Here is a 27,847-nt window from a genome sequence, read left to right as displayed (position 1 = left end):
TTACCTGATGCCTATTACCTGTACTGGAAACTGTCCAGTCTCCAGTCCCTTGTAAATAAATCCCTGTGGTTGGCAGACAAATTACAGGAGGACTGTAAGCAAAAAGCTATGAGGTCAGTAAAATAAAACCCTACCATCCTAAATCCATCTGTCATCACACAAATTCCTCCTACTGAGCTATGACACTGCAGAGTATGAGACAAAATGAGCCTTCCACTACTCTGCAATCAGCACAGCATTTCTGGTATTTCAGAGGTATTTCACCCAGCACACCAGCTAATCAAACCAGACAGCATAGCCCAGATATCAGACCCAAGCATCGAACGCCTCGAGGAGCTGTCAGTGTGTGCTCTCCTGACAAGACTGACTGAATATGTATGGAAATAAGCTGAGAAAGAAAATTTCCTGACCAGACCTTATTATCTACTCCGCCAACCTTCACTGAGGTGCGGCCATATCACACCTACAGGTGCTCAAGGGACCTGGAAATAATAAAGTCACAACATGTGAAACAAAACTACACCCTCCTGGGCAAAGAAAAGTCTGTAAGAAAGCTCTTTCCACCACATTCAGTATTTCTTACTGAAGAACTCCCTGCAGAAAACTTACTTCATCCTCAAAAATTAAGCATTCACTCCTGACTATTTCCCCTCTCTTTTGTTTCTCATCCCTGAGAAAAATAATCAGAAAGTTACAGTCCCCTCGCTCCAGCCTCCAGGTGACACTGCTCCATGCCAGGCTGCACAGGAGATGGTGAGATGTGTTCACATGCACAAAGGTTTATCAGACTGCTCTGTGGAAGAGCTAAGGCTGCTTTTGGGGGAAAACTGTAACACAATTGTTGTCTGGTTGTTAAGCTTTGTGCAGGTGTGGCTTTGGGCTCCCTAAAGCAAATGAAAAGTTACAGGGGCAGGGGAAGAGGGGAGGGAAGGACAGGTACCCCTGGACCCCTGTGTGCCCCAGGGCCAGGGCTCACACCAAGGCTCCACAGGCACCTCGGGGAGGGAAAGGCAGGGAGCTGTACACTCTGTTATGGGATCTGCCCTGAATGTCTGGTTTCCAGCTGGGGACATACTTTCCCATGCTGCACAGATTCCAGTACCAGCTGCTTTTAGAAGCACAGTATTTTATAGGGAATTTTACTTAAAGCACTGGTTAGAGGTTTATAACCCTTGAACTTTACAGAGCTGAGTTCCCAGTACTGAGATGTCTGATTTTACAGGGCAAGAGATACTACAGCCCTATAATAAGTTTCACAGCTCCTTAAAACACTGTGAGTAGGCTTTCACTTTCAAATAGAATACACCAAATATGGGATGGAATCAAGCAGTAATGAATATCTGATAAATTATGAAAGGATGTGGCACAAAAACTGACATTTTCCACATCATTATTTTAATCACCTTTATTTTGGGATTCAAGAGCAAGCACTGTGCACAGGATATGCTTGGAAAGCTGGAAATCTCTCATTGGCTCAAAACTTCTGTTTCTATCTCTGTTCGAACCCAAGATAAAATTTTCCCAAGATAAATTATTCCCTGATTATGGGTTCGTGTCTCATTGCTCACCACAAACAGGACCATTAGGTTCACACAATACACACTAATTGCCTGCCACCTAGTTTATTTTATTCTCTGTGATGAATCACGAGTCTTAACAAGACCAGAAACTCAGCATTGAGCTGATAGATGGTGAGCTGAGAATTTCAGTTCTGTGCAGCAAATCAATCCCCTGCCCTCCATGGAGATGTTGCCTGGACCCAGGCTGGCAGGACACATGGTGTGTGCACTGTGCATGAGCCAGTTAGAGGAGGTGTGGGAGTTCCATGCTTGGAAATCATCTCTCTTGGATTTCCTGTAAGTTTATTTTATTTGACACAGCCTGCAGGAGCCGTGTGCCATTAACACTGTCATTAACTCCCCCCAGCTGTGGGGCAGCCCACTGGCTGATGGCTTCCCACTGGTCTGTCCAGGCTGTGGGGTGAAGTGTGCTGCTCAGGAACAGAAGTCTGAGAGGAGCAGAGGGCAGGGGCTGGAGAGATCCCATCATCTCTGCTGCAATCTCACTTGTGCATCAGGGTCACAAATACACTTGGGAGCACATTCAGTGCAGTGTATTTGTGTGCTCTTCCTGCTGGCCCCAGTGCTGTGAGCTGGGAGAGAGGAGAAAGCTCCCAGCCAAAATAGCCCCATTCAGCTTTAAATTCCCACCAGATCACGGGGTGGAAGTTGTTGAAGAACAAGCAGCTCTATGTCTCAATAAGCATAAATCCTTATTTTATTTTCTGTGAACACCAATGCTTCCATCTCAGCTAAACTGCTAAGTTTGTCTTCCACGTGCTGGACCTTGACAAAGCAGTGGCATTTTAATAAGCAGTAGCAGATCAGAGCTTTCCAGCCACACTGAAGCTGAAGAAGTTAATGCTACATTTATAGCAGGGTGACTGGGAGAATTATTTGGCTCAGAGATCCCTGAAAGCCAAGGGAAGGCAGAAAGTAAAAAAATAAATAAAAATTAAAAAAATTAAAAATAAATATAATAAATAAATAAATATAAAAATAAAATAAAAATTTCAATTATTTACTTTGTACCTCCTGGTCTTATAAAATATGAATCACCTATGAAAGGAGAGGATAATTAAAGATGTTAGGTGAGGAAAATATAATGAAAACAAGTAAGCAGCCACCAAAACTCTTTTTGTTGAGTTTCAAATAGAAGAAAATATTTCTTTATGCTCAAAAAATCTCACCAGTGATTAAATTCTTAAAAGTACTAAATAAGCAGCAGAAATACTCCTACAAATCACAAGAACTGGAGCTTGTATGAACATTTATCACTGCATGAAATGGCAGGCCTACCATCCGACACATTGACAAATGAAACACACTTTCCATCCATCTCTTTAATGGCACATTAGTGTCATGGATTTGCCATGCACACCAAAACACTGAATCCCACCTAGGCATTTCTTAATTGCCCAAGAAGATGGTAATTTATGGACTTAGCCATAATGACTGGAACACATTTCTTCAATCAATTTTGTACCTTAATTGAAATTTGCGGCTTAACAAGAAAAATCATGAAATTAACTGCTTAGACAGTTGTATCTTTAAAACAAAACACAGATGTCAAGTCCTATTAGTGGTCAACTTTCCTGACATATTTTAGGTAGATTTTTTTATACTCTGTGACAGACACTGGGACATATTTCTAGAAAAATAACAGGATTTGTGGGAAATCTCAGCCAGTGCTGTGATAATTTTCTCTCTTGTGTTACAACATCAATATTCTGCTCACATGTGGTATCAGTACCTGACTACCACTAATTTTATGAGGTTTTTTCAGTGTACTCTTGAGAGATACATTTAAACATGTCACCATTTACATCTGGAATGGCAGAGAAATGGCATTTTCCCCAGGAGCCTTTCACAGCATTCACAACAAGTACAGTGGCAAAACTTCTAAGGTACTTTTAAATTACTGAGCCCCTTTGACATCAGTCAAAGCCTTCCATTTGTTTTTAAAGCAGAAGGGAGTGAGGACACTCGGATTAATGTAAGAAATGAGCCACAGACCACAGATCTGAACTGCCAATGGTATCTCCTTCTATGATGAGGATGTGCACAATGCTAGAATGCCACTCTCACCTCAAATTTGCATGGAAATACAGTTTCCAAAGGCTTCTTTTTTAGTGTTCACTCTTGTGGTGCCAGAGGTGTGCATGAGTGGCTATGAACACTCACCTCTGAGAACTGCAACCTCCCAAAATCACTTGGTGGACTTGCGATCTTGAAGACTTTCTTGGGCATCACCCACGTTTCCAAAGTTTCCAGTTTGCTGACAGCCAGATTGGTTGCGTGGTGCCTGATCAGGAAGCCTTGGAAACGGTCAGCAAGGAAGTAAAGGTGGATGGAAACTGGATGGCCCATGGGGTAGTATCTGTAAAACAGCACATGCTCATCAGTTACACAAGAGAGACATGAAATCTCCATTTACTTGGAGCTAGTGGCTTAAGAAACATTCATTTAAACTAGAAAATGCACCACTGTACATTAAGAGATTTCAAATGTGTTCATGACTCGTTATCAAATGAGGCTGTTCCGATTACCCCGAAACATAAAAATATGTTACTAAGAATACAGGCTCATGAATTCCATACCCACAGCTCTTTAGAAGGTCCCTCTGTGTGCCAGAGAGCTCCTCTCCCTCACACCTCTCCTGGTAGAAAGTGGCACCCAGAGACACATGCAGGCTGCTGGGGTGCAGCACCGTTTGCTTGGATAAACTGTGGGATAAAGGATGCCCCAGGATGGTGCCTGTGCTCCAGAGCTGCCTTTCCTGCCCCAGCAGGGTGAGTGTCTGTCTGCACAGGACAGCAGGGACTGCTGTGTGACCAGGCACTGACCCCTGGGCCCCCTCTGTTCCCAAACCCCTTCCCCAAGGGCTCTGCAGGGTGCTACTGCAGCAAAGGACACCAGGATCCTGTCCCCATTTTAGATCTCCTTATTTTAGGAAAAATCTTCATGTTCTTTAAAGACTTGAGATTGCTTTTGCTGTGATTTTTTGACTCATAATAATAATAAAAAAAAAAAGCACCACCTTGAAAAAGGATCAAACAACTGGGCAAAACCAGTCATTGAAAGATCTGGAAGCCTACAGTTGCAGTTGAGATTTAAAGACATTGCAGTCACAGCTTCAAATAATTAAAATGTATGGTTGATTGTCTGCTATGGCCTCAGAAACATCTGTAAAGATATTTGGGTACATATGGATGCATAAATAATTTAAAATGTGTTATTCATAGCTCAGAAATCAAATATTTTGCTACTTTACAGCACTGAGTTTAACTGCAAAACAAGTTAAACCAACCAGCATCACACCTTCCCAGTAAGTCAGCTAAGCCTGACTCCTCAGGCTTGTTACCACAATTATGGGTGAGTACCAAGGAAGACTTTCCATTGCACGAGGTCAGCAACACCCAGAAGGAACTCTCTAGAGCTGGAGAAATCAACATAAAAAGACAGGGACCAACAGGGCCAGCACTGATGGACTGAGCAAAAACACTGCAAAACTACACAGCAAATGCCACCAACAATCTGACTTCTGTTCTGAGTACTAAGACCTCCTGTTTTATATGTGTGCAGCAGCAAATATTTACAATATTCTTGAAATAGTCTGGGTAAATTGCCTCTTGGCAGCAGAGAGTGCAAATGCCTAGAGATGGAAGAAATGAATTAAATCTCAATCACACATTAATGCTGCTCCCACGGAAGATGCTGACACTCAATCTCCTTTGGTAGCCGAGCAGTCTGGGGGGGACAGACTGTCTGAGGCTGTGGGCTGGCTCTCGTTAGGAAAGTGTGTGAGGCAGCTGCTCTTACAAACATCCCCTGGGCCACTGTGGGTGGCAGCATGGGCCTGACTCCAAGGGGGATCCGAGGTGGGAGCTGCTCTCCCGCATCAGGAGCTGGGTGCTGCATGCAGGATCAGCCAGCCTGGGGCTCTGCTCAGCCCCACAGCAAAGGGAGCTGCTCAGCCCAAATCCATCCCTCCCTTACTGCATTAGACACATGTGAATCCACAAGAGGGAAGGAGGACAGGTATAGGTGCAAACACCCAGAAGGACAGGGTAGTATTGAAAGAGAAGAAATGTGAATCATAAACTTAAGGATTATGCAGCTTTCTCTGATCTGAACTGCATGCTGACTCACAGTGTCTTGAGGGGGCTCAGGTAGGTATGAAAACGAAGCCTCCACTCTGTATCACTGTTTGCAATTCCTCCCTGCACTGTTTCATGAGGCTCCAGCCTGCTGTAAAGGAGCTGTGCTTTATCCTGGAGACAGCTGCAGTCACAGTGTCCCTATCTATAATCTGAGCAAGCTTGAAAAGCACCTTGAGCTCCTGTGCAATGGAAAGTTCCTCAGAAACACAAGTGATAATTGATATCAATCAGCATCAGAACACTGGCAAAAGGAGTGAGAACTAAAGTAATTGTCAAATTATTTCAGTACTGGTTATACATAGTCCCCATCCCCTTTGCTGGTTTCACCCTGCAGGACAAATGACCCAGGACTTCCTTAGGTCTGCCTTTATTTCATATAAGGAAGGCATGCTACTAGAGATTATTTCTGTCTAATTGTTATTGATCTTTTATTGCTTTGCACCGGTAACCTTCACTGACAAAACTCTAATAGGAATCTGGAGCACTTATTGCCACATCTTTCTAAATGGGACATTGCTCAGCACTTCCATGACTAATTTAGGAAGGTCAAGGCACATTTGGTTCCCTCTTGAGAACACAAGAGGGGCAACGTCCATCCATCAAAGCACATGGAGTGTTTGCTGGCTTAGGCTCTATGTGTTTTCTGTTAGGATAAAAAAGGGGAGAAAAAAATTCTGAAGATGGAATTAAGGGATAGTAAAGTAAGACTTTAAAAGAAAAACCCTCTCTGCTTTGAATCTAAACAGCTTCAGATGTGTTTGCAGGCAGCAAACATCTACCATGAAGAGAGCCTTTTCTGTGCAAGTCTAACTTCAGGAATTCTTCCTTCACATCCCTTGTAAGACTGCATTCTCCTTAGCCAGGCTTACAGGTACAAAAGGAATCTAGAATATAGGGGGAATTTCCTTTTAAAGAATAAGAACTTTTGAGATAAATATATCTAGCTATATATAGAGAAATATAAACACCTACATATATTTTATGTATTGGATGTTAATAGATCTTACCAGTTGCAGCACTTCTGGCACAGAGAGCTGCACCAAGCAGGCAAACTGAGCCAGGCAAGCTCTCTGTACTCCATGTGTGCTCCCAGGGGAACAAACAAGCAAGGACCATTAACCTGCCTGTGTTCAGATTTGTTCTGAAATCCTGTCCTCTGCTTTTGGTAAGCATAATAGAGGTGAACATGACCTCTGCTGCAATCACACAGAGGGTTTTGGAGCTGAGGCTATAATACACTTGCTGAAATTAATCAAGGGAAACGCAGCAGTGGGGGTAGCACTGCCCAACTGGATCCTGTCAGTCTTCATCAGGCTGGAGAGGAGCTCCTTAAAAGTGCAGCAAACAGGTCACATAACGTCAACCCGGAATAACCAGCACTTTATTATGGACATAAATACTCCTGGAAACAAGCGCTGTGCACTTGCAGCCGCCTGGCCCCGCCGTGGCCGTAGGCTGCAGGCAGCACAGGCAGGCAGGAGGAGGCTCCCGCGGAGGCTGGCGGTGCCCGTGTCCCCTGCAAGGGCGAGGAAGGGCAGGACTGACCGGCAGCTGTTGTCCCCAGCAGCGTGGAACGAGGTCTCGGCCCTGCGCAGCCCCAGGCGCGAGAAGGAGTGGAACATGGTGAGGGCCACGTCGCTGAGGGCGCTCAGCCCGTCCGGCTCCTCGTACACGTTCTCCCAGTAGGAGCGCAGCCCCGGCGTGCCCGACGGGTAATTCCCGTACAGGTAATAGTCCAGCTGGCCAATGATCTCCTGATTCACCACGGCTTCAAACTTGCGCGCAAAGAAAGTTGGCCTGGCAGTCTGCTGTTGGGATAGGACAGGAAAAGACATTGAGTTCCCGTTTTCAGACGTGACACCTTGTCTAAAGCAATGGGTTGGAGCTGAGGACATGAGCCATTTCTCTCCATGGGCAAAGATGACTTAAAAGGTCACCTTTGGCACCATTCATTGTTAGGAGTGATGTTAAAATTCGGCTAAAAACTACATAATTACTCAATGCAAATCCCTTCAGACCCACAGCCACCCCTGCTGCCTTGCTCAGGAGGGCTGGGGAAAGCTCTCCAAACCCCCATGTCAGCCTGGAGACAGTGCAGCACTGGTAGGTGCTATGCAGGGAGCAAAGTGTACTGTGGCACTAGGGCTCAGAAGAGGCAGAGTAGCATTTTCTGTGTATGGATTTGCTGCTAGAAGGTGGCAAGAGGTCTCTGGGAGAGGTGCTGTTTGTGGCTGAGGTTTCTCCACTTCTGAGTGGTCCTTCCCAGATTTTTTTCTCAGTGCTTGACACAATCTTGGGCATATAACTGCTTTATATGCTACTCAAATACCATTAGCTTTCAAAAAGTCTTTGTTTTGCTTTGTTCATATTTGATGGGTCCTGAGGTGCCAAGGAGTTTGAGTGCCCCAGATGGCTGGAAAATTCTTTCGAGGATGCTCAGTTTTGCTCTGAGATGGCGCATGCTGTGGGCTTTGTGACCTTGGCTCACTTTGTGCCTCCATGGGAACAGCAAGCCCCAGCCTTCTGGAGCCCTGTGCTCATGTGAGGGGCTCTCTCAGCAGTGTCAGAAGCTGCCTTTACATGTATTCTAATTTTGAACTTTCCTCTCCAGCTCAGTTTACCTGATTGTTTTCTGCAATATTGTTGTGGGTTCACAGCCTGGAGTAGGTCAGGCTCTGCAGTCTGGCAGTAGTTTTTGAAGACTTGCCATTTATTCTGTGCTGGAGAATTCCCTGGGATTGGTGTTTGGGGCAGCAGAGCCTCTTTTAGATAACATCTCATTTGCTCTTTTTGTGAATGCCTGTGTCACTGACTTCAAGCGTGCCTGGTAGGCAGCACATTACAGTAAAGAAAAGATCTCTGTTTCAGAGCAGTCATCATTTCTGTGCTGTAGGGTAACACATTCCCCATCCCACACAAAGCCTGAACAAACATGCTTTATGCAGGGAGCCCTGAGGAGCTGGAGGGATGGAATTGCAAATCTGGTGACCTTGAAACAAGCGGCTGTTCATTCCCCATGGAAGAGACACAGGCCGGATACAGCCTCGAGACTGAGTGCACCCCGAGCACAGGACTCACTCTCGTGCCTGCCTTGAGCAAACTTTCACAAAGGAACTCATTAAACCTTTTAAGACAGTCCTGCCAAACCTGGGTGATCAAAACCTCATGACTAAGGCTACCAAAACCACGAGATGAACTTTAATATGATCGTGCTGATGAATCTAATAACGAAAATAGATTTGCTTTGTTCAATATAAGTCTCTAGCACACACACCAGTCAACTTTTAAGCTTTTTATAAAGATGATAAACATTGCTTAACACTGAAAGCCAGGAGTTTTGTGAAATGATGAAAGCACCTGAGCTGGAACGTGGGAAAAAACCTTTTACAATAAACTCACAAGAGTTGCCATGTAATAGTGGTACAGTCAGAGATGTGTCAAGCTTCCCTCCTTCCTAGCACAGCAGATTACCAACACCATGAGTCCAGAGAGTTACTTTGTGACTTTATGCTTTTTGTGACTGATGTGCTTTATGGAGGCATACCATGCAGTGGTATGTCTCCAGGGCCAAAACATAGGAGAACTTATCTTTCATTCTCCTGAAGTTAAGATCAGAGCTTCCTCACATCTCTTTCTCCACCAGCCTGATGGAGTCAAAGCTTCCCTTCCCCCTCCCAGCTGCAGCCATGCATTCAGCCTGCTCTCCCCACGCAGCACAGGGGGAACAGCCTCTCTGCAGGTGTGCTCAGTTACCTGGAACCTGTGGAAGTCTGCTGGTTTGAAGTCATTGGGTGAGCAGCCACACCAGTCAACAATGTGCTTGTACTGACACTTGCAGCCCAGCTTCCTGTTCCAGTTGGTGATGCGCAGGTTGTTGTCCACCATGGAGTCACAGAACGGGCTGTTCTCCAGCACGGTGTGAAAGAAGGACTGCAACAAACACAGAGCAGATCACCATATTTAGCTCCTCCAACTTTCATTTCCTCCTTCGCTTCAGCTCATGGGTGCAAACCGAATGCAGGTGACCTATTTTCGTTTGGAATGACAGAATTAACAAGCTCTATTGTTCTGCCATGTACGAAACGCTATGTGTCTGTATTCCACAGAGCATGGAAAAATCACAACACCCTACAGACCCAACCAAACTGTAAGAACACACAGCTGAGGTCCTGCTCCAATAACCTGGCACAGAATAATTGCACTTCTACAATGACCAGCTTTGGGCACTGGGAGCCCAAAGGACTCCTAGAAAGGCACCAGTGCCAGCAATAATTTCATTTTTATTTCAGCTATATGAGCAATTCTAAGAAATGCCCATTATTTCCCTTCTCTAAGTTACTCCCTGATCTAACAGATTTAGGACTATTTTTCTGAACAAAGTGCTAATGGCATATTTCACGTTCTTTCCCAAAACAACTGGCAAAACTACACCAATCACCCTGGTTACTCTGATAAAAATACAGTCTCAGACAGCTCTTCTGTGGGTATCTATCTCCAGCATTTTGAAATGCATTGCTAGTTGAATGGCTTTGTTCTGAAACATACAGTTCACCCTCAGCACCAAAAAGCCATTCTGCCTCCTGCATTTACGTCTGAAATCATAAGTCTTTATTTGCTGATTCATGGCAGCATGGAATTCCTATTGGGCAATCTTAATTATATCATCATAATATCAGCTATTACATAAACCATGTGTAATGGGGACTGATACAGCAGGTTAACAGGTCAGCGAAGGCAGGGCCATTTTACAAAACCAGTTATGTATCATGTAAAGAAAACCTTGTAGAAAAAAGCCTATGGAATATCATCAATTTTAGCCCTGCAAGAGACCATTTTTGGAGCAGTGACTTCTCTTTAAAATCAGCAATAGTAAGATCTATAAATAACCAGCATAGCATTAGCATGGCTGGCCCCAAAATAATCCCCCTACCCTTTTTAATGTTAAATGACAGCCCAGTGAATATGGATTTTATGCTTGAACTGTTTGGTTAAACCCATAAAGGCATCCATTCTCATTCAAGCGAGAGGGGAAAAAAAACCCTACCCAATTACCCATTGCCCTATGTCCTTTCATAGCAATACAGGAATTTCTATAGATAATGGATGAAAAGGTTATCAGAGTAGAGAGAAAAGGTGATTTTTAACAGAAAAGGGATTAAAAGAAGATTATGCAACATGTATGTGGAATAATAAACCTCTGTCAAAAGATAACAATTGCTGTGCTCCACCACAAGCTAACGAGCCTAGATTTGCAAGACTGGTGTCACCCATCCCTCAAAATGTTCAGGAGCCAGGGCAGTTACAGGTTTAAAGGCAGTCATCAGTTCTTCCTTGGCTGGCTGACTGCTGCAGCCTGTGGAGCAGAGCCTGGCAATCAGGTGAGCAGTGTACCTGCTGGGGCAGGTGTAGCACAGGCTGCCAGCCACGGCTCTGTGCTCTCCCTGCAGCCAGCACACATTCCTGACACACTGCTGCACGCCAGGCACAGCTCCACACGGCTGTGCACTCCCCTTCTGCATCACTTGCAGCCACAGCGACTCCTGAGTGATCAAAATGATTTGTGACTGTGCCTTCTAGCTGAGTTTTGAACAGAACAATAAACCTTTGTTTGCAGGGTTTATATTTTTAAAGAAAAGCACTGGATAATAGCAAGGAAAGCTACTTATGAAGACAATTCGCCATCTCTAATATCCTTCAAAAGCTTTGTGCAGGAACAATTTGCAAGCAAAGGGCAGCTGGATTTTTGGTTGTTCAGTTACAGATTAATAGGCTTAGAGGTACAAAACAAAGCCACTGCAAAAAAGTCCCACAAACAAACAAAGCAATAAACAACTGCAAAAGATGTTCTAACCCTAAAGGGCTTACTCATCACAGAAGTAAAATTTTCATTACCCACTGTGGGGTGCTGCAAAGCCCAGTGACATCAGGTGAAAGCCCCTCTGGTCAGATCTTTGGCACAAACATCGCAGGTTTGAACACAGAGGGGTTCTCTGCATTCACATACCTCAGCAGGAAGCAGTGTGTAAGAGTAAAACCTCTTCATCTTTGTCACCAGATCATCGTTGGAAAAAGTGACATATTCCACAAACTTCCTGTTCAGGAGGAACCAGTCTGACCCTCCATCGACTGTGATTCCCTCTGGGATCTTGCGGTCCCCCAGGCGCCACATGTGCGTGTCGCACTCCAGGAAGAGCCGATCCAGCCCTTGCTTCCTGATAAATCTGAGGCAATGCAAGAGGAGACATTAAAAGTTAATTTGTATTTTGTTATCATCAGGAGCTTTAGAAATAAAAAGCTACTTTCTCAAACAAAAAAGGATCAAAAGGTCATTTGTTTATATTTCTGTTCTACTCATAAATAATGTAGAAAGATTTAATAAATAATTGATCAGTTATATGTTCAGTTACAGAGACAAAGGTCAACAGATTGCTTTTAAACATCATTTACACCTTGTGCTGTCCTAAGGCTATGCAGGTGACAGAGTTCTAGGGCAGGGAGGTCCATAATTTTCATTAACTCTGAATAAACCACTGCAGAAGAACTGCAACATGAACAGAAACTAAATAAAATCTTCTCTCTCTAAATACATTCAGTTTTTTAAAAATGGGAAAATGTACATAAAGGTAAAATGCCCAATTTTCTCTTATGCTATCATTCCATTAATTTTTCTATAGGGATATAGCCAATTAGGAAGAAATACCATTGTATTGGTCTTTGCTGTAGATTGAGCAAGTCTGCTCCATTTTCAAGTCTCTGGGGAACAATGTTTTGTTATTGCTGAACCATGAATAAAAGGAGCAACCACAGAACTGCAAAGTTATGGAAATGAATTATCTGAGACCAATAGAAGAGAAGAAAAGCTGGGAAATCAATCTGTGTTTGAAAACACTTTGGACTGGATGCTCACTCATGTTTTGAGATGGTCTGATCCAGGTTTCTGTTACTCCATTTGGGAATGATTTCGCTGCAGGAGAAGCAGGGAGCTGGGAATTAGCACTGAGGGGGACTGAGCACATCCACCCCCGCTGGATGTGAGCACTGGACACATCCCTCATGTTCTGAGCAGTAACAAATGCTCTTCACCCTACAGCAACCCACAGCCCCAGCCCTCTCTGGGAGCAGGACCTGCAGGGTAACAGCAGCTGAGAGAGGCACAGCCTCCCTGTTCTGAACCACACACAGCTGTGCCAGGGTGGCTCAGGATTAGCAAGCCAAGTGATATTTCAGTGGTCCTCAAACCCACGCTACTGAAGGAAAGGGAAAAGAATAAAAGTTAAGGAACAACAAACACCAGAGCTTTCTGGAGTCCTGCATCTGGAAACATGAGCATTAACCCCGTAGGCCAACTCCCTGGCTCAAGTTCTGTTCTATACCAATCAAAGAACTGAGATACAATTATGAAATGGTGCATATTAATTTTCAAAAGGACCATAAATGACTTCAGGGTCTATGTCCTACTGATAGCTATGTCTCTTTTCACAGTATGAGAAGAGCTCCTCTGTTAACACAACAGTGCTGAAAACACCTAAATGAGAGTTGAGAAATTTTCTTTCCATGAACAAGTTTCTAATTTCATGTTCCATTATGAAGGATAATAGAGAAGTCTTGCAATTTTAATGGAGTGCTCTGGAATGTAATCTTCAAATTCAATATTTATGCAGTTATCTCCAAATCAAATATTAATGTGCCTGAAAGTTTGGTCATTTATTTATTTCTCTTCAAAACTAAATGCTCATTAGAGTTAATTATTTTAAGAAAATAACAGAACTTCATCGACTATATTTAAATAGGAACAGAAAGTTCTTTTCCATGAAGCAATTTCTTTCAACTGCTATCTCTACCAATTTATCATCCTTTACTCTCCCTTTCAAACAGGTTATTTGACTGCAATAGAAACCCTCAAACAAAAAAACCCACCTGGCTATTTCAAAAACTGCTGTAATAGAAACTGCCTCAGCCTGTACGACACGACAGCTCCCTGGGACTACAACAGCTCCAGCCTGATTGTCTGAACTCAGCAGCAGAGGAGCACGACCACACTCGAGATAAGAAGGTCCCAGCAAATCCTGACTCACAGCTTCATGTTTTCCAAAATAGTTAACAGGCTCCTTTTTTCTATACATGCACAGTTCTATGGGTTTTTTTAGCTAATGGCTTGGAAAAGCAAATCTCAGGATATGGAGTGAAATAAACCAATTCCTGGAAGTACAGCTGTTTTCACAACAAACCTCAGCACCCAGATTTTATACAGATGGGTCAGTAGAAGGAAATAATTGTACTTCCCAATCACTCACCCTCCAGCAAGGCAGCACAGCCCAACTGAAGAGCTGCAATGCCTTTAGAGATCTCCAAAGAAATTACCTTTTGCTTGTGCTTCTTGACACTCTCCTAGAAACATCACACCAGGTTCCAGATATATAACAGCTGAACAGAGAGCAGGTGCTCTTCAAAAGGATCACCCTTACTGAGCCTCTTCACACAGTCACTACACCTCAATGCAATAAGGCATTAGCAAAGCAAATCATTTCTGTGGCCTACCAAGCAATGATTTATACAAGGGGCTGTGGAGACACAGCTCTGCACTGGGAGATTGCTTGTGTTCATTTATGTTCCCTGGGAGCCAAGAGGACCAAGTGTATTTCAGATCTGCTGGGAGCTAAACAGGAGGAGCTGCTGGCACAGAGAGATGAACTGCAAACAAAGAGGAAAAGGTGGGTGAGGCTCCCTCTTTCCCCTCCAGGCTCTCTTCTAGGGTGACTGATGCTCCCAGCTACTCCAGCAATAGCGATTTGGGCACTCAGGCAGGCAAGAACTCTAAGCATATTGAATACTGCCTGAGGGAAGGGGAAAGGGGTATTTGTATGCCACATAGGCCTTTCCAAGAAATGAAAAACTTTTGAACACTGGAAACAGTTCATAAAGATTCTTGACTAGCCATCCAAGAATGATTGCAGCCACCTCTGAAAAGGAAGATAGGAAGATGGAGGGCAAAAGCATGACCCTACTGATTTGTTTCTAGTCTTTTGCTGTATTTCATTAGTTTCTGGTTATGCTCGAGGGAATACCAAAACAGTAGATTTTATAAAGCCAGGCCAAGCTTCAGAAAGAGCAAATGAAATGCAAAAAAAGAGGGTGTTTTTCCCCTTGTCTTTCTCTCTTGGGTCCCACAAAACAGCTTGCAGATAACTCCCAAATTAAAAGTAGGAAAAAAGATAAAAATACTTAGGAATAGCATTTTCTTAATCTTGGTCACTGTGAAAAAATTCAGGTGCTTCCTGTCACTCTGAACATCAGGTAAGACTGGCACACCTCTGCCAGCCACAAATGCACTGGCCAGGACAGTGACATCCAACTGAACCAAGGTATGGCAGCTGAAGACAACTGGCCTTTTTTCTAATCTATAAAAAAAAACAACAGGAGGAAAATAACAATGATAGAAAAAGAGTCAACCAGGAGAAAATAGAATTAAAATAAGACTAGGGTTAAGAAAAGCATGCCATTCTGCCATAGAACACTCAATCTAAGACGTCTCATGCTTCCCCTTATCAATTTTAATTCTTCCTAAAGAGCCTCCAGCTTTGAGGGCCTGGATTTACACTCAAAAGTACAGAAAACATGGGATATTAAGGTGTGTCAGCACTTGAGCTCAGCAATCAGACACAGACACACATGAAAGGTGCCACAGTGCCCCGTGTGTGGATGCAGCCTCACAGTTTACATGGTTCCAGAGTTATTTTTATACTTTGCTAAAAAACCTCTACAGCCTGCAGCACGTGGTCTGTCACTGGGTATAGATGTCAGTCCAGGCAGCTCATGATTGCAACCCAGCTCAGAGAACTCCTCTTACTTTGGAGTTTATTTAAATATTTATAAATGCATTTCAGACAAGATTCTAGGACTGTATAACACACAAAGCATTTGTAACTTGTGTAGCACATACTCCTACAACATGAGTATAAACATAGCTCAGCTTTCATGACATGTTCCAACTGCTGATAAATATTGTCCCACAGTTACTTAATATCAAATCAAATCCCAGTTAAATATCCTCCTTTTGCATAATTCTCTCCAAGGGACACTGCAAACCACAGCAATTTGTAGAAACCCCTGCTCCTGAATGCTGTGCTTACACTGTATGTAAGTCAGAGTTTGCTGTTTTCTGTTTCCTGATGTTTATGAATGAGTAAAACTTCCTAAAGTATTGTAGGCTTTCAGATTGCTATATGCCATTTACCAGTAACTTTTATCACTAAAAGGGTTTTTTTTTTTCTGGAAAGAATATATTTTTTAAGGTGAAAAGGTTTCTTCCTAAATGTTTCCTGTTTCTGGCCTCTTGCCTAGGAAACCACCCATTGACATTTCACTGTTAACCAGGTGCACTTACCCAGGACCTCATCACCTTTACTCAGGATTTAACAATAAAAGCTATGAATAAAAGCTACAAAACTCCAGTGAAACAATTCCTCACAAGTCCAAAGCCAACGTCAAAGCAAGAATCTGTAGGGCAGGGGGCTCCACTAGCATCATGTCCATGTTTTCCTGAGTGTATATGGACAAGCTCAGCATGCTTTTTATCTGTTTCCTCTTTTAATTGTCTTCAGAGAAAAATTTGAGGAATAAAGTCCATTTCAGTGCAAAAAGGCAAGTAAATATTTTTACAGATGAGAAATGTGAGAGTCACTTGCCATCAGTGTTTGCACAGCCACCCTGCAAACACCTACCAGAGTCAATCAGTTGGGAAGCACAAAACAGTAATTTGCAGTTTAGGTGACCAACTAGAAAGCACTGAACAATAATTTGACGATCTTGAGTGCAACAGTTGCAAGAAGTAATTTGTGAGCAATCTCTAGGCTACCATACATCTCCATAAACCAGGCACTGACAAATTCTTCCCAATAAGCAGATTAATGAATCCCAAACCTGTGCAGGGCAGAATCATTCCCTGCCTGCTCAGGGTGGAAATCCTGGTCTCCACTGAATATTTGGAGTTCAGCTGACCCTGATTTCACTCCATTTCCATGAGTAGCTGTATTCTAGCAAGGGTTAAACAATATTTGCAACATCTGAAATAATTAACAATTGGCTATTTCAACACAATGTCTATATGATGCCAGATACTCATCTGTTGCTCTAAGGATAGGATGCTGCAGTATGTTTCCTGAGACCTCTTCCTGTCCTGCTGAAAGCCTCCAGGGCTGATCCCCCACTCCCAAAATGGATTTGAAGCTTGAAAAGGGGAGCAGTGTCAAGCAGAAATAGCACCTACTTAGTCTGTCAAGACGAGGAAGATTTCTACCCAGTGTGACACACATCGTGTGGAAAGCACAGAACAAACAATTTCTGCTGTTTCAAAAGGCCTTGAAAATAACTCTCAGTACAGACAGAAATGATGGAAGAAAAGAGAAAGAATAATTGTAATTTGCTTTTCAATGTGCTTTAACTATAGCATCCTAAATGCAATTGCTATGTGGTCAAAAATGTTATGAGAGCAGAATTCTTATCTTTTGTTAATTCCCCTACTCAGAAGAAAATATTTAAATACATTACTATCTCAACAATCCCCCAAAGCTTTAATGCCAATGCAGAAACAAACATCAACCATATCAGAAAGAATTTCTCTCTTGACTGAATTTGCTCTAGTAAGATTGGTGTTATTTCCTGATCAGGCTTATTTCAGGAGAAAAAGGCAAAGCCATAAATAAGCACACAAATTAAAATGATTTAGCAGTTTTGCCCACTGTGCTGAATGCTCAGGAGTTTCCAAGGAACACAGGGAAATCTTACTTTTAAATGTGATTAGTGTTTGCCCCCCTTACCCCCAAGAGAGCAGAAGGCCCAGGTGACCCAGCCACCAGAAGAAAGACAGAGCTGAGAGATGCAATTTGTGATGTTTGTTCCTGGAGCTCCTCTGGGTCTGCAGAACCTGAACAGCAACTCATGGGAACAAGGAGCTCTACTGGAAGGATTTTTTGACAGTCCATGTTACCACAGTTGTTTTCAGTGTGTGTTAAAAATTAAAAGAAACATTTCAATGTATGTTTTATGTTCAGTGTGCATTTAAACCTGGGGCAGATTACTGCTGCCACACACACTGGGCAATAGAAAGTTTAGATCATTTACAGTGCAGCAAAAATGGCACAGTAATTTGAATATCTCTTTCAAGATACAAGTTCACCTTGAAATATTATGTTCAGTGTGTCCCTTCTCAATCAATTGCATCTTTATGGAAGCCAAGCAGCCATGGCACTCAGGGTATTCCACATGAGATGCTGTTGGAAGCTGATGAATACACACATTTTATCTGGTCATTATTCTGTCTATAAGGATATGATTAGACTTTTCAAGCTTACAATAGGTACCTCATGCTATATAATTTGTTTCTGCTTCTTTCATATGTAATCTTCCCAGAATAGCCATTTAATACTTTACTCCTAACATATCTTTGCCTTCTATTTAGAAGAAATTTCTCATTATTCTTTCTTCTTCACCACCTTTTCCTACACATCATTTTCCACTGGTTTTGAAAAACTATATTTTCCACCTTCTCTCTTTCAAAGGTGAAGTCTCTTTTTCAGAGAAAGTCTTAAAAAGCCTCAATATTTCTCAATATTTTAATGTTGCAGGCCAGGGAGCAAAATGAAAAAAACCCTCTAAAATTCTTCTAGTTGCAGGAAACTTTCAAACTCTATTTTTTGCAGTAATGACTCTACCAGGAACTGTCTTGTTTTGTCAACAGTTCCATGCATTTCCTTGTGAGCATAAAGCTCAAGAGAGAGACTGTCAAAGATTTTCCTGTGGATTTCTTTTCCCCACTCTTCACTTACATGGCATCTTTTCAGCAATACTGAAACAGCTTTTAGAATGAAAATGAAATGGCTTCCTCTCAGCATCAAGGAAGCCACAAGTCAGGTGATTCTGTTTCTTTTGATATTAAATAAGCAAAACTGCAAATGATAGCATGCAGAGATGTAACATGAACTCACCACAGACAGATTCAATGATATGAAACCTGGCGTTTTGCCATCTGTCTCCAGTAAATGTCTTCTCTAGGAGGTTTCTTGTCTCCTCACTGCCTTTCTAGTGACTGAGGGCAAGTGTGAGTCCCTTCTATAAAGGTTTGCAAGCTTCCAAATCAGGCCACTGACCTGTGGATACACCAGGGCCAACAACATCTGTGCAACTTAAAATGATGTTTCCTGTCATAACCATTTTCTGAAGTGCCTCAGGACCTCAGTTGACAGGGCTGTTTATATGGCTGCAAATCAAGTGTGCTGCTCAGTGTTCTCAGATAGCAATAAGATTCCTGATTATTTTACCAGTACCTCAATTTTCATCTCCTTCCTAATTCTGTCCTTGCCCCATAAAGTATGGCTACTTCAAACCTTCTCACTTAAAGCACCTTCCTGAACCAGCAGATGATCTTGCTTGTACACTCTTAGAACAAAGAACATCCTCCTTAGTCCCACATCAAGACTTATGGCTGGTTTTGTTTCTCTTTGCATTGACAGCTTAGAGCACTGTTTTCCAAAACTGAGCAGAAATAAAAGCCCTACAAGGAGGTGAATTGTCAAGCTGAAGCAGTAAAGGCTTTATGGCTCCCCTAATGCTTAGCATAAAGCACTAAGAACATCTGAAAGTTAGCTGTAATGTCTACATTTTTAAAGTGCAGTCTCTTTGCAGAGAAGATGCATGTTGCTATTTCAGTCACTACACTTCTCATGCAACTGTTGGGCTGAACTACTTCCAAGCAAAAAATAGATCTTAGTGCATGTGCTCCAGAATACTCAAGTGTTCTAAAAAATTTAGCAAAAAAAGTATGAGGCTGAGGTTAATTTGTGCCAAAGGAACCACCAAATATATTACATGAGCAGCAGTGTAAGTGCTGCTAGGACATGTGGTTAAACTATTCCAACAGCAGAGATAATTAATCCATTTTTTCCCCCTAGTATTTGGGTACTTACTGGGCAATTCATCAGTGCAATACACAACAGTGTTTACTGTGTGATCCATTTCTTAACTGACCACCAAACCCCCACCAGCCCCATGCAGAGCACACAACAAACAGTGTGTGCCACTGGGGATAAAAGGCATGTCTGAAATGGAGTGAAACAGATGTGTGCCAGCAGCAGAGATTTTGGGAATGTGCTCCAGTCCTTCAGGAGCTAAGGTTTCTTCTCCAGCCTCTGAGAACAGGGATGGGATTGTGATGCTCCTGGGTACAGGTCACCAACACCTCTAAAATTATCTGGAACCCAGAAATCAGAAAGGGGAACAACACAACTGCAAGGAACAGCAGTAGTGAGAAGAAAAAATCAGCAGAAGAATATGGACACATCCTAAAACTCGAAGGGTATTTTCTTTAGCTATTTGTATTTTGCCTATGAGCTCAAGATTCCTCTAAGATTTAGCATTCAGCCTTCTCAGCATGTTTACAGTTTACCAAATGACTGCTGTGGAGAGCTTTCCATACAACCCCCCTACCCTTTTCCTGCCTGTCATTGAAGATGTCACATTTGACTGTCTTTATATTTTTTAATACATCCAAAAGGTGCTGCTCCTGCCAAAAAAGAAAAAATCTTCTGCATGTTCCAAATTGCATTAACTTATACAACTACCAGGTTATTCACTTGCTTTTAACAGTCTAAGACACTGAAAAGAGGAGGAAATGTGTTGCTCACTAAGCACAACCTAACAACTCCAGCCACTGTGTGCAATTTCATTTCATTTCATACATCCACCTCTGTCAGGAAATAATGCTCCTCCAGCTGAGTGAAGAAGCCATTTTCATGTCCATTCTCTTTGCTGAAGCCACGAAAAGAAAATCAGAGCGATGCACTTTTTCATGACTTTAGCATAACTAAAAGAAAACTTAACTCTATAAAAGGAAGCCTGGTTTCTCTCCTTATTTGGCAGTAAAACATGTTCTGATTGTGAGCATGGCTTGAATACAAAGTGCACTGTAATTGAGCTGTACAAGCATTTCAGCTTTAAGATGGCACTTCTAATCTTCCTCTGTTGTATGATCCAAAGACTACGATGACTTAAAATTAAGAGTTTTCAGTTGTTTACAAGGCAGACTTAGACAGTTGAAAAGCTTATTGATTAGGTGCCATTATTCATCCACAAATTAAAACTATCAGCAAGGGTTATACATTGCTTTCAATTATGTTTAGATGCTGTGCTCCTGTATTATTAGTTCACATGTTTTGAGAAAAACACCTTGGACCAGCTAAATTATTACTCTACATGGGGCAGCAGTAAGTAATAGTTCAGTGTCCTCTCCCTTATTATGGCTTCAATTAGTTGTTTTAAACAAAAAATTCTGTTCCAGTGTGTTTTGAGATAGGATATCCAAAGGGAGTTTTCTTCTATTGCCCAATAACATGGACACTGGCCTGTGATCTAAAAGTTATCCTTTGTTTTTCCCTTAACTTTTTGCTGCCAATCCTCAAGGCTGTTGCTTCTCTTCCAGACCTTACTAAGCTCTTGGCCATACCATTCTCTTCATGGGGTATTTCTTTTCCCCTGGGCTGTGACAGGACAAAGCAAAGAGTAAGACTTAAAAACTGGAAAAATTAATAGGAAAAAGCCCCATTCCTTACTCTTACAATGAGCAAGTCACTGAGTTTAGCTGTGGAAATTCCCCAGGCAAAGGTCACCAGAGGTTGGGAGAACATTGTAAAGCAGTGCCACAGCACACCCCTCTGCTCCCTGGGGACACTGGCTGTGGGACAGGGACATGGGGTGACATCCTGGGGGGGCCTTTGCTCTTGGCTCACCTGCCTGAGCTTGTGGCAGGTATTTCAGCCCAGAGGATTTCACCATTCTGACAGCAGAGATAAACCTCAGTGGTATGGGCACAGCTTGCACACCTGGGCACTCAGTGAAAGTCAGGTGGGAATTGTGTCTCAGATGGGGAGCAGAGGGAGCACTGACCAGTTTAGTCAAGACTGAGTCACTCAAACACTAAAACATGAAATATCAGACTAGAAATCTTCACTTTAGGTATTTCTTTCTCATCAGGTGGATGTACAGCTGGAAATTCACAATACAATCAGGGGATAACTACTTTTTGATCAGCTTTTGGAAACAATGGAATTAATTTTTACCCAACACCAGCATTACTCAGAGGCATTTGCAGCTGCTGGCTTGAGTGTCTACAGCTGCCTGGGCTGTGCAGGAGCAGGGAAGCCACTCTACCTCCCTGACAGAAAATCTGGGGATGTGCCAAGGGCTAATGTGAAAGGGTCCATTCATCCAGTGGTCAGCAGTGGGAGCACTTATGGGACTCAGGGATTAGGCAACCATGGCAGATAGGGATGGTAAATCTGCACTCATGTCCCAGATCGTGTTCCCTGATACACAGGGAATTTATGGTAGAAATCCAGGAAACAAAATAAAACATGGTGACATGTTGTAATAAGTGAAAAGGTATTTAGTTGTTTACACAAAGAGAACCACTGAACTACTAAATGAGTTTGTTATTCCTGTGATGGAAGGACAAGTAGCACATTAGCTTATTCCATTATTAAATTAATATCAGCTTAGTGTGTTTAATTGATCTAAATTGTTCTGATCCAGCTGAAGTTGGCATGCTTGAACCAGCCTGATGTTAGTGTGTCATAGTCCATTAGTTATTTTCCTTAGCCAGCTCAGGGAACTTGAAAAGACTCGGGAGCACCAGAGGAGCAAGGAGGCAAGAGACCAGCTGCTTTTCCCTGGTTCTTTCTCTCCTCTTTTCTCCACTAACTCTGCTGTCAATCACTATTGCCAGCTAGAGCTGAGTCTGCCAATCACTCTGACACTCTGCATTTCCCAAACCAGGGACTCTCCTGTGAAAACTGTTGACTTGGCTTAAAATATGACTCCTCACAGGATTATTTTTTACTACCTGCTATAGAATTTGTGCATGCACAAGATGAATGCTCGTGAGGACTTAATTTAAACAGGAACATGACAGAATTGATAAATCTAGTGACAAGAATAGGAATGGCCAAGAAGAGAGAGAGAGACTTGTGAGTTATTCTGCCTGCCCACTGTGCTGAACACGCAACTCAGTGTGTCACATTCTCTGGGTACACTTGACATTTTACAGAATAAAGGGAAGACTTGGTGACCCAAGCAGAATAAAACAATATTTTTAGATGCAAAACAACTGGGACTCAGCATATGGAGTTGCTGGAAGTGCAGCAGGACTGCTGTTATGGTACAAAACCAGTAAAAAAGAGGAAGAGCAAAACTATGAATAAATAGGAAAACAGGACCACTGCAGTCAGGTAGGAAACTCCTTTCATCTGCAGAGGTTGTTAAAAGTCTTTGGAAGATGGTGTTTGGTCACTGCTTCTCTCTCAAACCACAATGGCAAGTTTAAGTATTACTGATGACTGGTGGGAAACACAGCACATTCTCTTCCCCCTGAGACCTGTGCAGGGGCAGAAGAAGACGGATTTTGGTTCAAGAACCTCCAAACTTCAGTAGACTGTGATAAGCTCCAGCCACCATCCTCACTCTTACTGGCATTGCAGGCTGCTACAGGCTCCCTCACCCAGGGCTCTGCCCATGCCAGGCTGTGCTGCAGAGCTCAGCTAAGCCAGGTCCTGCTCACCAGTGTGCCTGGGACCACCTGGGCAGTGTGGGGCTATTGCCACCTGCTCACCAAACACTGATTTGTGCCAAGTCCACAGGGGGATGCAACTTCAGTCTGCTTAGTGCCTCTCTCCCCACAAAGGCATCTCTGACTCTGGGAAGGAGTCACTCTGGGCCAAGAAACAACCATCCTCAGAAAAGGGTTTCCTCCTCATTCACTTCTCTGTCCTGGGCTAGGGATTTCTTCAATCAGGTAATTCTGGAAAACCATCACCATACAATAATTCTCAGTGCTTTGTTAACATGAGGAGAGGAAAGGGCCAGCTCACCTTGCATTGTCCCTCCCGTGTGATTTCAAGAAGTTCATATCACGGTATCTGGACAGGAATGCCACGAGCTGATCATTTGTCCTGTGAGAGAAAGAACAAAAGGTGCACAAATTACACTGTGAAAACCACTTTGTCTAGAGCAATCTATATATTTATTGTTCTCATTTGGGGATCACTTTCAGACTCTGAAGGAGGTGGTTCCAAACAAAGCTTAAATCCTGCTGCTGAACTTCAGTGACCCCCTCTGCTCAGGAAAGCAATCATGGAAGGAAGCACAGCTTTATTACACCTTAACAAATTTCTTATCAACCCTTGGCAGGTATTTCAAGCACTATAAGAAGAATATGTGTGAAATAATACTGCTCAACACTTTTTAAGTATGAAAATCCAGCTGCAAGATGACTGCATTGATAGTTCCATTTTACATGCTTTGCTAGATATTTCCTAGGGAATTTGGTTCAGTATCTATTGACAATTATTTGTTTTCATTGTGTAACAGAGAACAGGCCAAGGTTGGAATGCATAACGAAAGAGAATTTTGATGTCAAAAAGGCAATATAATCAACAGGAACAAAGGAATTTAGAAGGTTAATTCCAATTAGTACAACAAGCAATCTGACACCAGCATTTGCAAAATTTTAGCTGACATGTCCAAGAATGTATTTATGCTTGACAGCTTTTGTGGTCAGTTATTTCTTTAACAATGAAGCAAAAATATTCTGTATTTATCTAGGTCAGCATATTTAGGAAAACTGAATAAATCACATTAAAAAGATCTTAATCTCCTGAATTGCATTCAAACCCACAACCTCATGGATACAATACCATTTAAGCAATGGTCTGTTATGAAGTTGGTGGCAGAAAGACTCAAAATAAAAGAACCATCAATAATACTGTATTTTGAAAGTATTTCATTATTATAAGCCACAGAAAACCAAGTTAAACCTGAATGTGTTTAACTGTAAAAAAATGTGCTTAAATTCTGGGGTCAGGCTGCAACAACCTGGAAATGTTATCAGCCAAGTAAACTATTTTCATCATCTCATTGACTTTATCTAGACCAAATGAATTGTCTGTCAATCACCCATCCTGACAGACAGGACCTGGAGATGCTCCTCCTTCACTCCCTCATGTGAGCTGCAATACCTCCCAGGGTCAGACTGCATCTCAATTTGGCAAACTCAGAAACTGCTTTCTGTGTAGTAAGCTGTGCAGATTTTCACATTTGCTGCTCCAGTGACTCTCCATCTTACTGGGATGAATAGGCATTTAGTGAATTTACTTAGCAATGCTTCCACACGAAATGGTTTCAATGGCTGACATCTTCGGGTGAGTTTCTAGGCAAAAGCTGGCATGCAAAGGTGATCTTTAGAAACATAACCAAGTTTGGAAGTGCTTGAGCTTTAATTTCCTTACAGGATAAAAATCAAATCAACCAAAGGAACAATCCACACCACTCAATAAAACATCATCCTTTCTAGATTGCTCACCAACCTGTATTTTGCTATTCAGCAGTACTCTACCCAGTGTAACAGGACTTGGGGCTACCACACAAACTTCTCAGTTTTTAGGTAATTCTTATAAATGCTCAAATGATGATCAATAATTGACATTTTCCCTCTTCTTGAAAACATTGGTGGTATCTTGGTCCTACTTTAAATAATTTTAATTTTTTGTTTTAAAGAACCCATACAGAGTTTTAACCCTTCTCAATTAATGTGCTTCTTTTCATGTGTTGACAACATGGAACTAAAACATCATAGCTCCATTTGGTAAGACTTCCTAGTTAATTGACATTTAGATTTATGCAGTCAACCAATTCTGTGCTCAGCATGGCAGCACACTGAATTTCTATTAAGCTTTCATTCAACATGCTCCTTCTGGCCCCAACATCATGAGGATGCTGCACATCACCTCTGACTTCCTCCACCAGAAGACATTAAGAAGAAAATCAAAGGTATTGAACACACCATAGATGTTAATGCATTTGTTAAAATCCTGTTCACCTTTCAGAAAACTTTGCCTTCAGGGGCAGATTTCCTAAGTGCCTCTGGCACAGATTGCTGCCAGGCTTCTTCACACAGAGCAGCAGCAGAGTCTCAGCCAGGGCAGTGCCTCTGGCACCAGCTACTCCCAGTGCCTCTGGCACTCCTTTGGACAAAGCCTGGAGACATGGGGCTGCTTTTTCTCTAAGTAAGGCAATCAAGAGCTGAGATTTTCAGCTGAAGACATCACTGGGAGCAACAGCAACTGCACACAGCCAAATTAAACTCTGCTGTAGCTCCACAAATTTCAGGGATAATTCACTGAGCATAAATTTGGCACAAAATCTTTTACTAACTATCACAGTAAAACAGAAAGTAACAAGTGCAACATAGCCTTCCTAAGAAGGAAATAAAGTCATGGGGAGAGGGAGGGTAGTTCATGCTACTGATTAAAAATACACTTACATTACATATCACATTCCTATCAGTTTCCCCAGTGTGTAACACAGCATGAATCAGATTGAGGAAAAAGCCCACTGCAGTTGGTGCCTCAGGCTGGACCTGAGGGATGCATCCACAGCTCCCACTTCCATTTCCTTTTGCTATTAAACTCACTTGGAGGGCAAGGCACCAGGGAGTAGGATTAGCCAGCTGGTTACCTGTATCATTAGCAGGGAGGAGGATGGTGTGAGTGTAGAGAGGCTGAGAGAAAATGGGCATTTTCAGGTGTGCAGCACACAGGGAGAAGAAACACAAAACTAATCCTCCAGTGAGCTCCAAGAGTGGAGAAAGCTGGTGTGTGGGGGAGGGCTGCCACGAGAAGATGACAAGTGAAGAAGAGTGATGGGAAACAAAGCACATTTGAGCTCACTGATGCAGATTTGGTGCTCAGCAAGGGCAGGGCTGCCAGCTGGGACGGGGGCGCCCACCTTCCCCAGCCGCTTGCTGAGGTCACCTCGGTAAGGTCCCACAGCTCCCCCCCTGCAGCAGGGGTGGACAGGGGTGGCAGGGGCACTGTGCCCACCTGCTGAGGTGCCACTCAGCAAAGCTCAGCCAAGCCCCCGTAGGGCTGCACTCAAGGATGGCTGGGCAGGCAGTGGGGCTCCAGACACCGCAAAAGTGACTCAACCCATGGCACCGCTCAGCTGGGGATGTGGCTGAGCCCCTGGGCTGGGACTTGGGGTTAAGTCAAGATTAGAGTTACAGGACTAAGGGAGAGACAAAGGTGAGTCCTATATCCAGAAGAAAATTCAGAAGATATTGGCAAAGCAAAGCGAAGTCTGCTACCAGTATTTCCTCATGAGCAGCCCCTGGCTGGGACTGAGACATCCCAGGGTGTGAGCAGGCAAACCAGGCACTCATTAAGCACATGCTGAGCATGGCAATAATTTCAGAATATGGCCTGTATGCTGGGGACTGAAATGAAAAACAGAAAGAGAAAGACTGACTTTGTGTTTGCACTGTCTGCCCACGCTGGAGGCCTGTGCAGAGAGCGGTGTGAGCGAGCCCCTGCGCACAACCACAGCCGGACACGGTGGGGACAGCAAGAGGCACTGCTGGTCTTGCTGGCTTTAAGCAAATCCTCCACCCCTAGTGACTAATCCAAGAAAAGAGCAGAGATGCCCTCAGTCTGCAGCTGGGAAAACAGATTAGGAAAGTCTTTGCAGAATATGAGACAAGAGATTATTACATTTGGAAGATAGTGATGGCTAATAAAAATATTCTGATTCAGCAAGTTACTTTAACACATGGGCAACTTGAAAGATGTAGGGAATAGCAGCCACTTCAATATGATTATTAATATGTCAGAATATATACAAGTTAATAACAATTTGGCTAAGTTAGATCAAAAATTCAGGAGCTTTTGGCAGCACAAAACTGAGTATGGAAACAAGATGGTTTGATTCTGTGTAGGAACCAGATGAAGGAAAGAGAACTGCTCTGAGTTTATTAATTATTCATCTTGATTAATTTAGGGCTATCTAATGACAAGCCTGCTGGCTGCTTCACAGGAGGAGTTAGTGCAGGGAGGGGATCAGCCTGGCCATGGTGAGCAGTGGTGGCAGCAAACACAGCAGTAGCTCTGCCTGGTGTGGGGTGCTGCAGAGGCAGTAAAGGATTACAAAAGCAGCTGAACAGGCAAAAAAAAGAAACACAAAGGCAAAAGTGTTTGGGAGAATAGGGCAAGGAGGCTGATGTGGTTTGAAGCAGCAATGAAGGGCCTT

The 27,847-nt window shown here is 42.9% G+C and overlaps 1 protein-coding gene across 1 annotated transcript in view; it reads right to left on the bottom strand.

The window, feature by feature from the left end:
- XYLT1 (xylosyltransferase 1) overlaps positions 1-27,847 on the bottom strand; it is a 152,350-nt gene that overhangs the window by 17,084 nt on the left and 107,419 nt on the right. The window contains exons 6-10 of the mRNA XM_015642387.2: positions 23,638-23,718; positions 11,727-11,943; positions 9,476-9,652; positions 7,268-7,530; positions 3,744-3,939 (exon numbers count right to left, since the gene is read on the bottom strand). Of these exons, the coding sequence (XP_015497873.1) occupies positions 3,744-3,939; positions 7,268-7,530; positions 9,476-9,652; positions 11,727-11,943; positions 23,638-23,718 (934 nt within the window). The remainder of the gene's footprint in view (positions 1-3,743; positions 3,940-7,267; positions 7,531-9,475; positions 9,653-11,726; positions 11,944-23,637; positions 23,719-27,847) is intronic.

Source organism: Parus major, chromosome 14, assembly GCF_001522545.3.
Source record: "Parus major isolate Abel chromosome 14, Parus_major1.1, whole genome shotgun sequence".
Lineage (NCBI taxonomy): Eukaryota > Metazoa > Chordata > Aves > Passeriformes > Paridae > Parus > Parus major.
The sequence above is the reverse complement of the archived record's forward strand: the minus strand, read 5'-3'. Positions and strand labels throughout refer to the sequence as shown.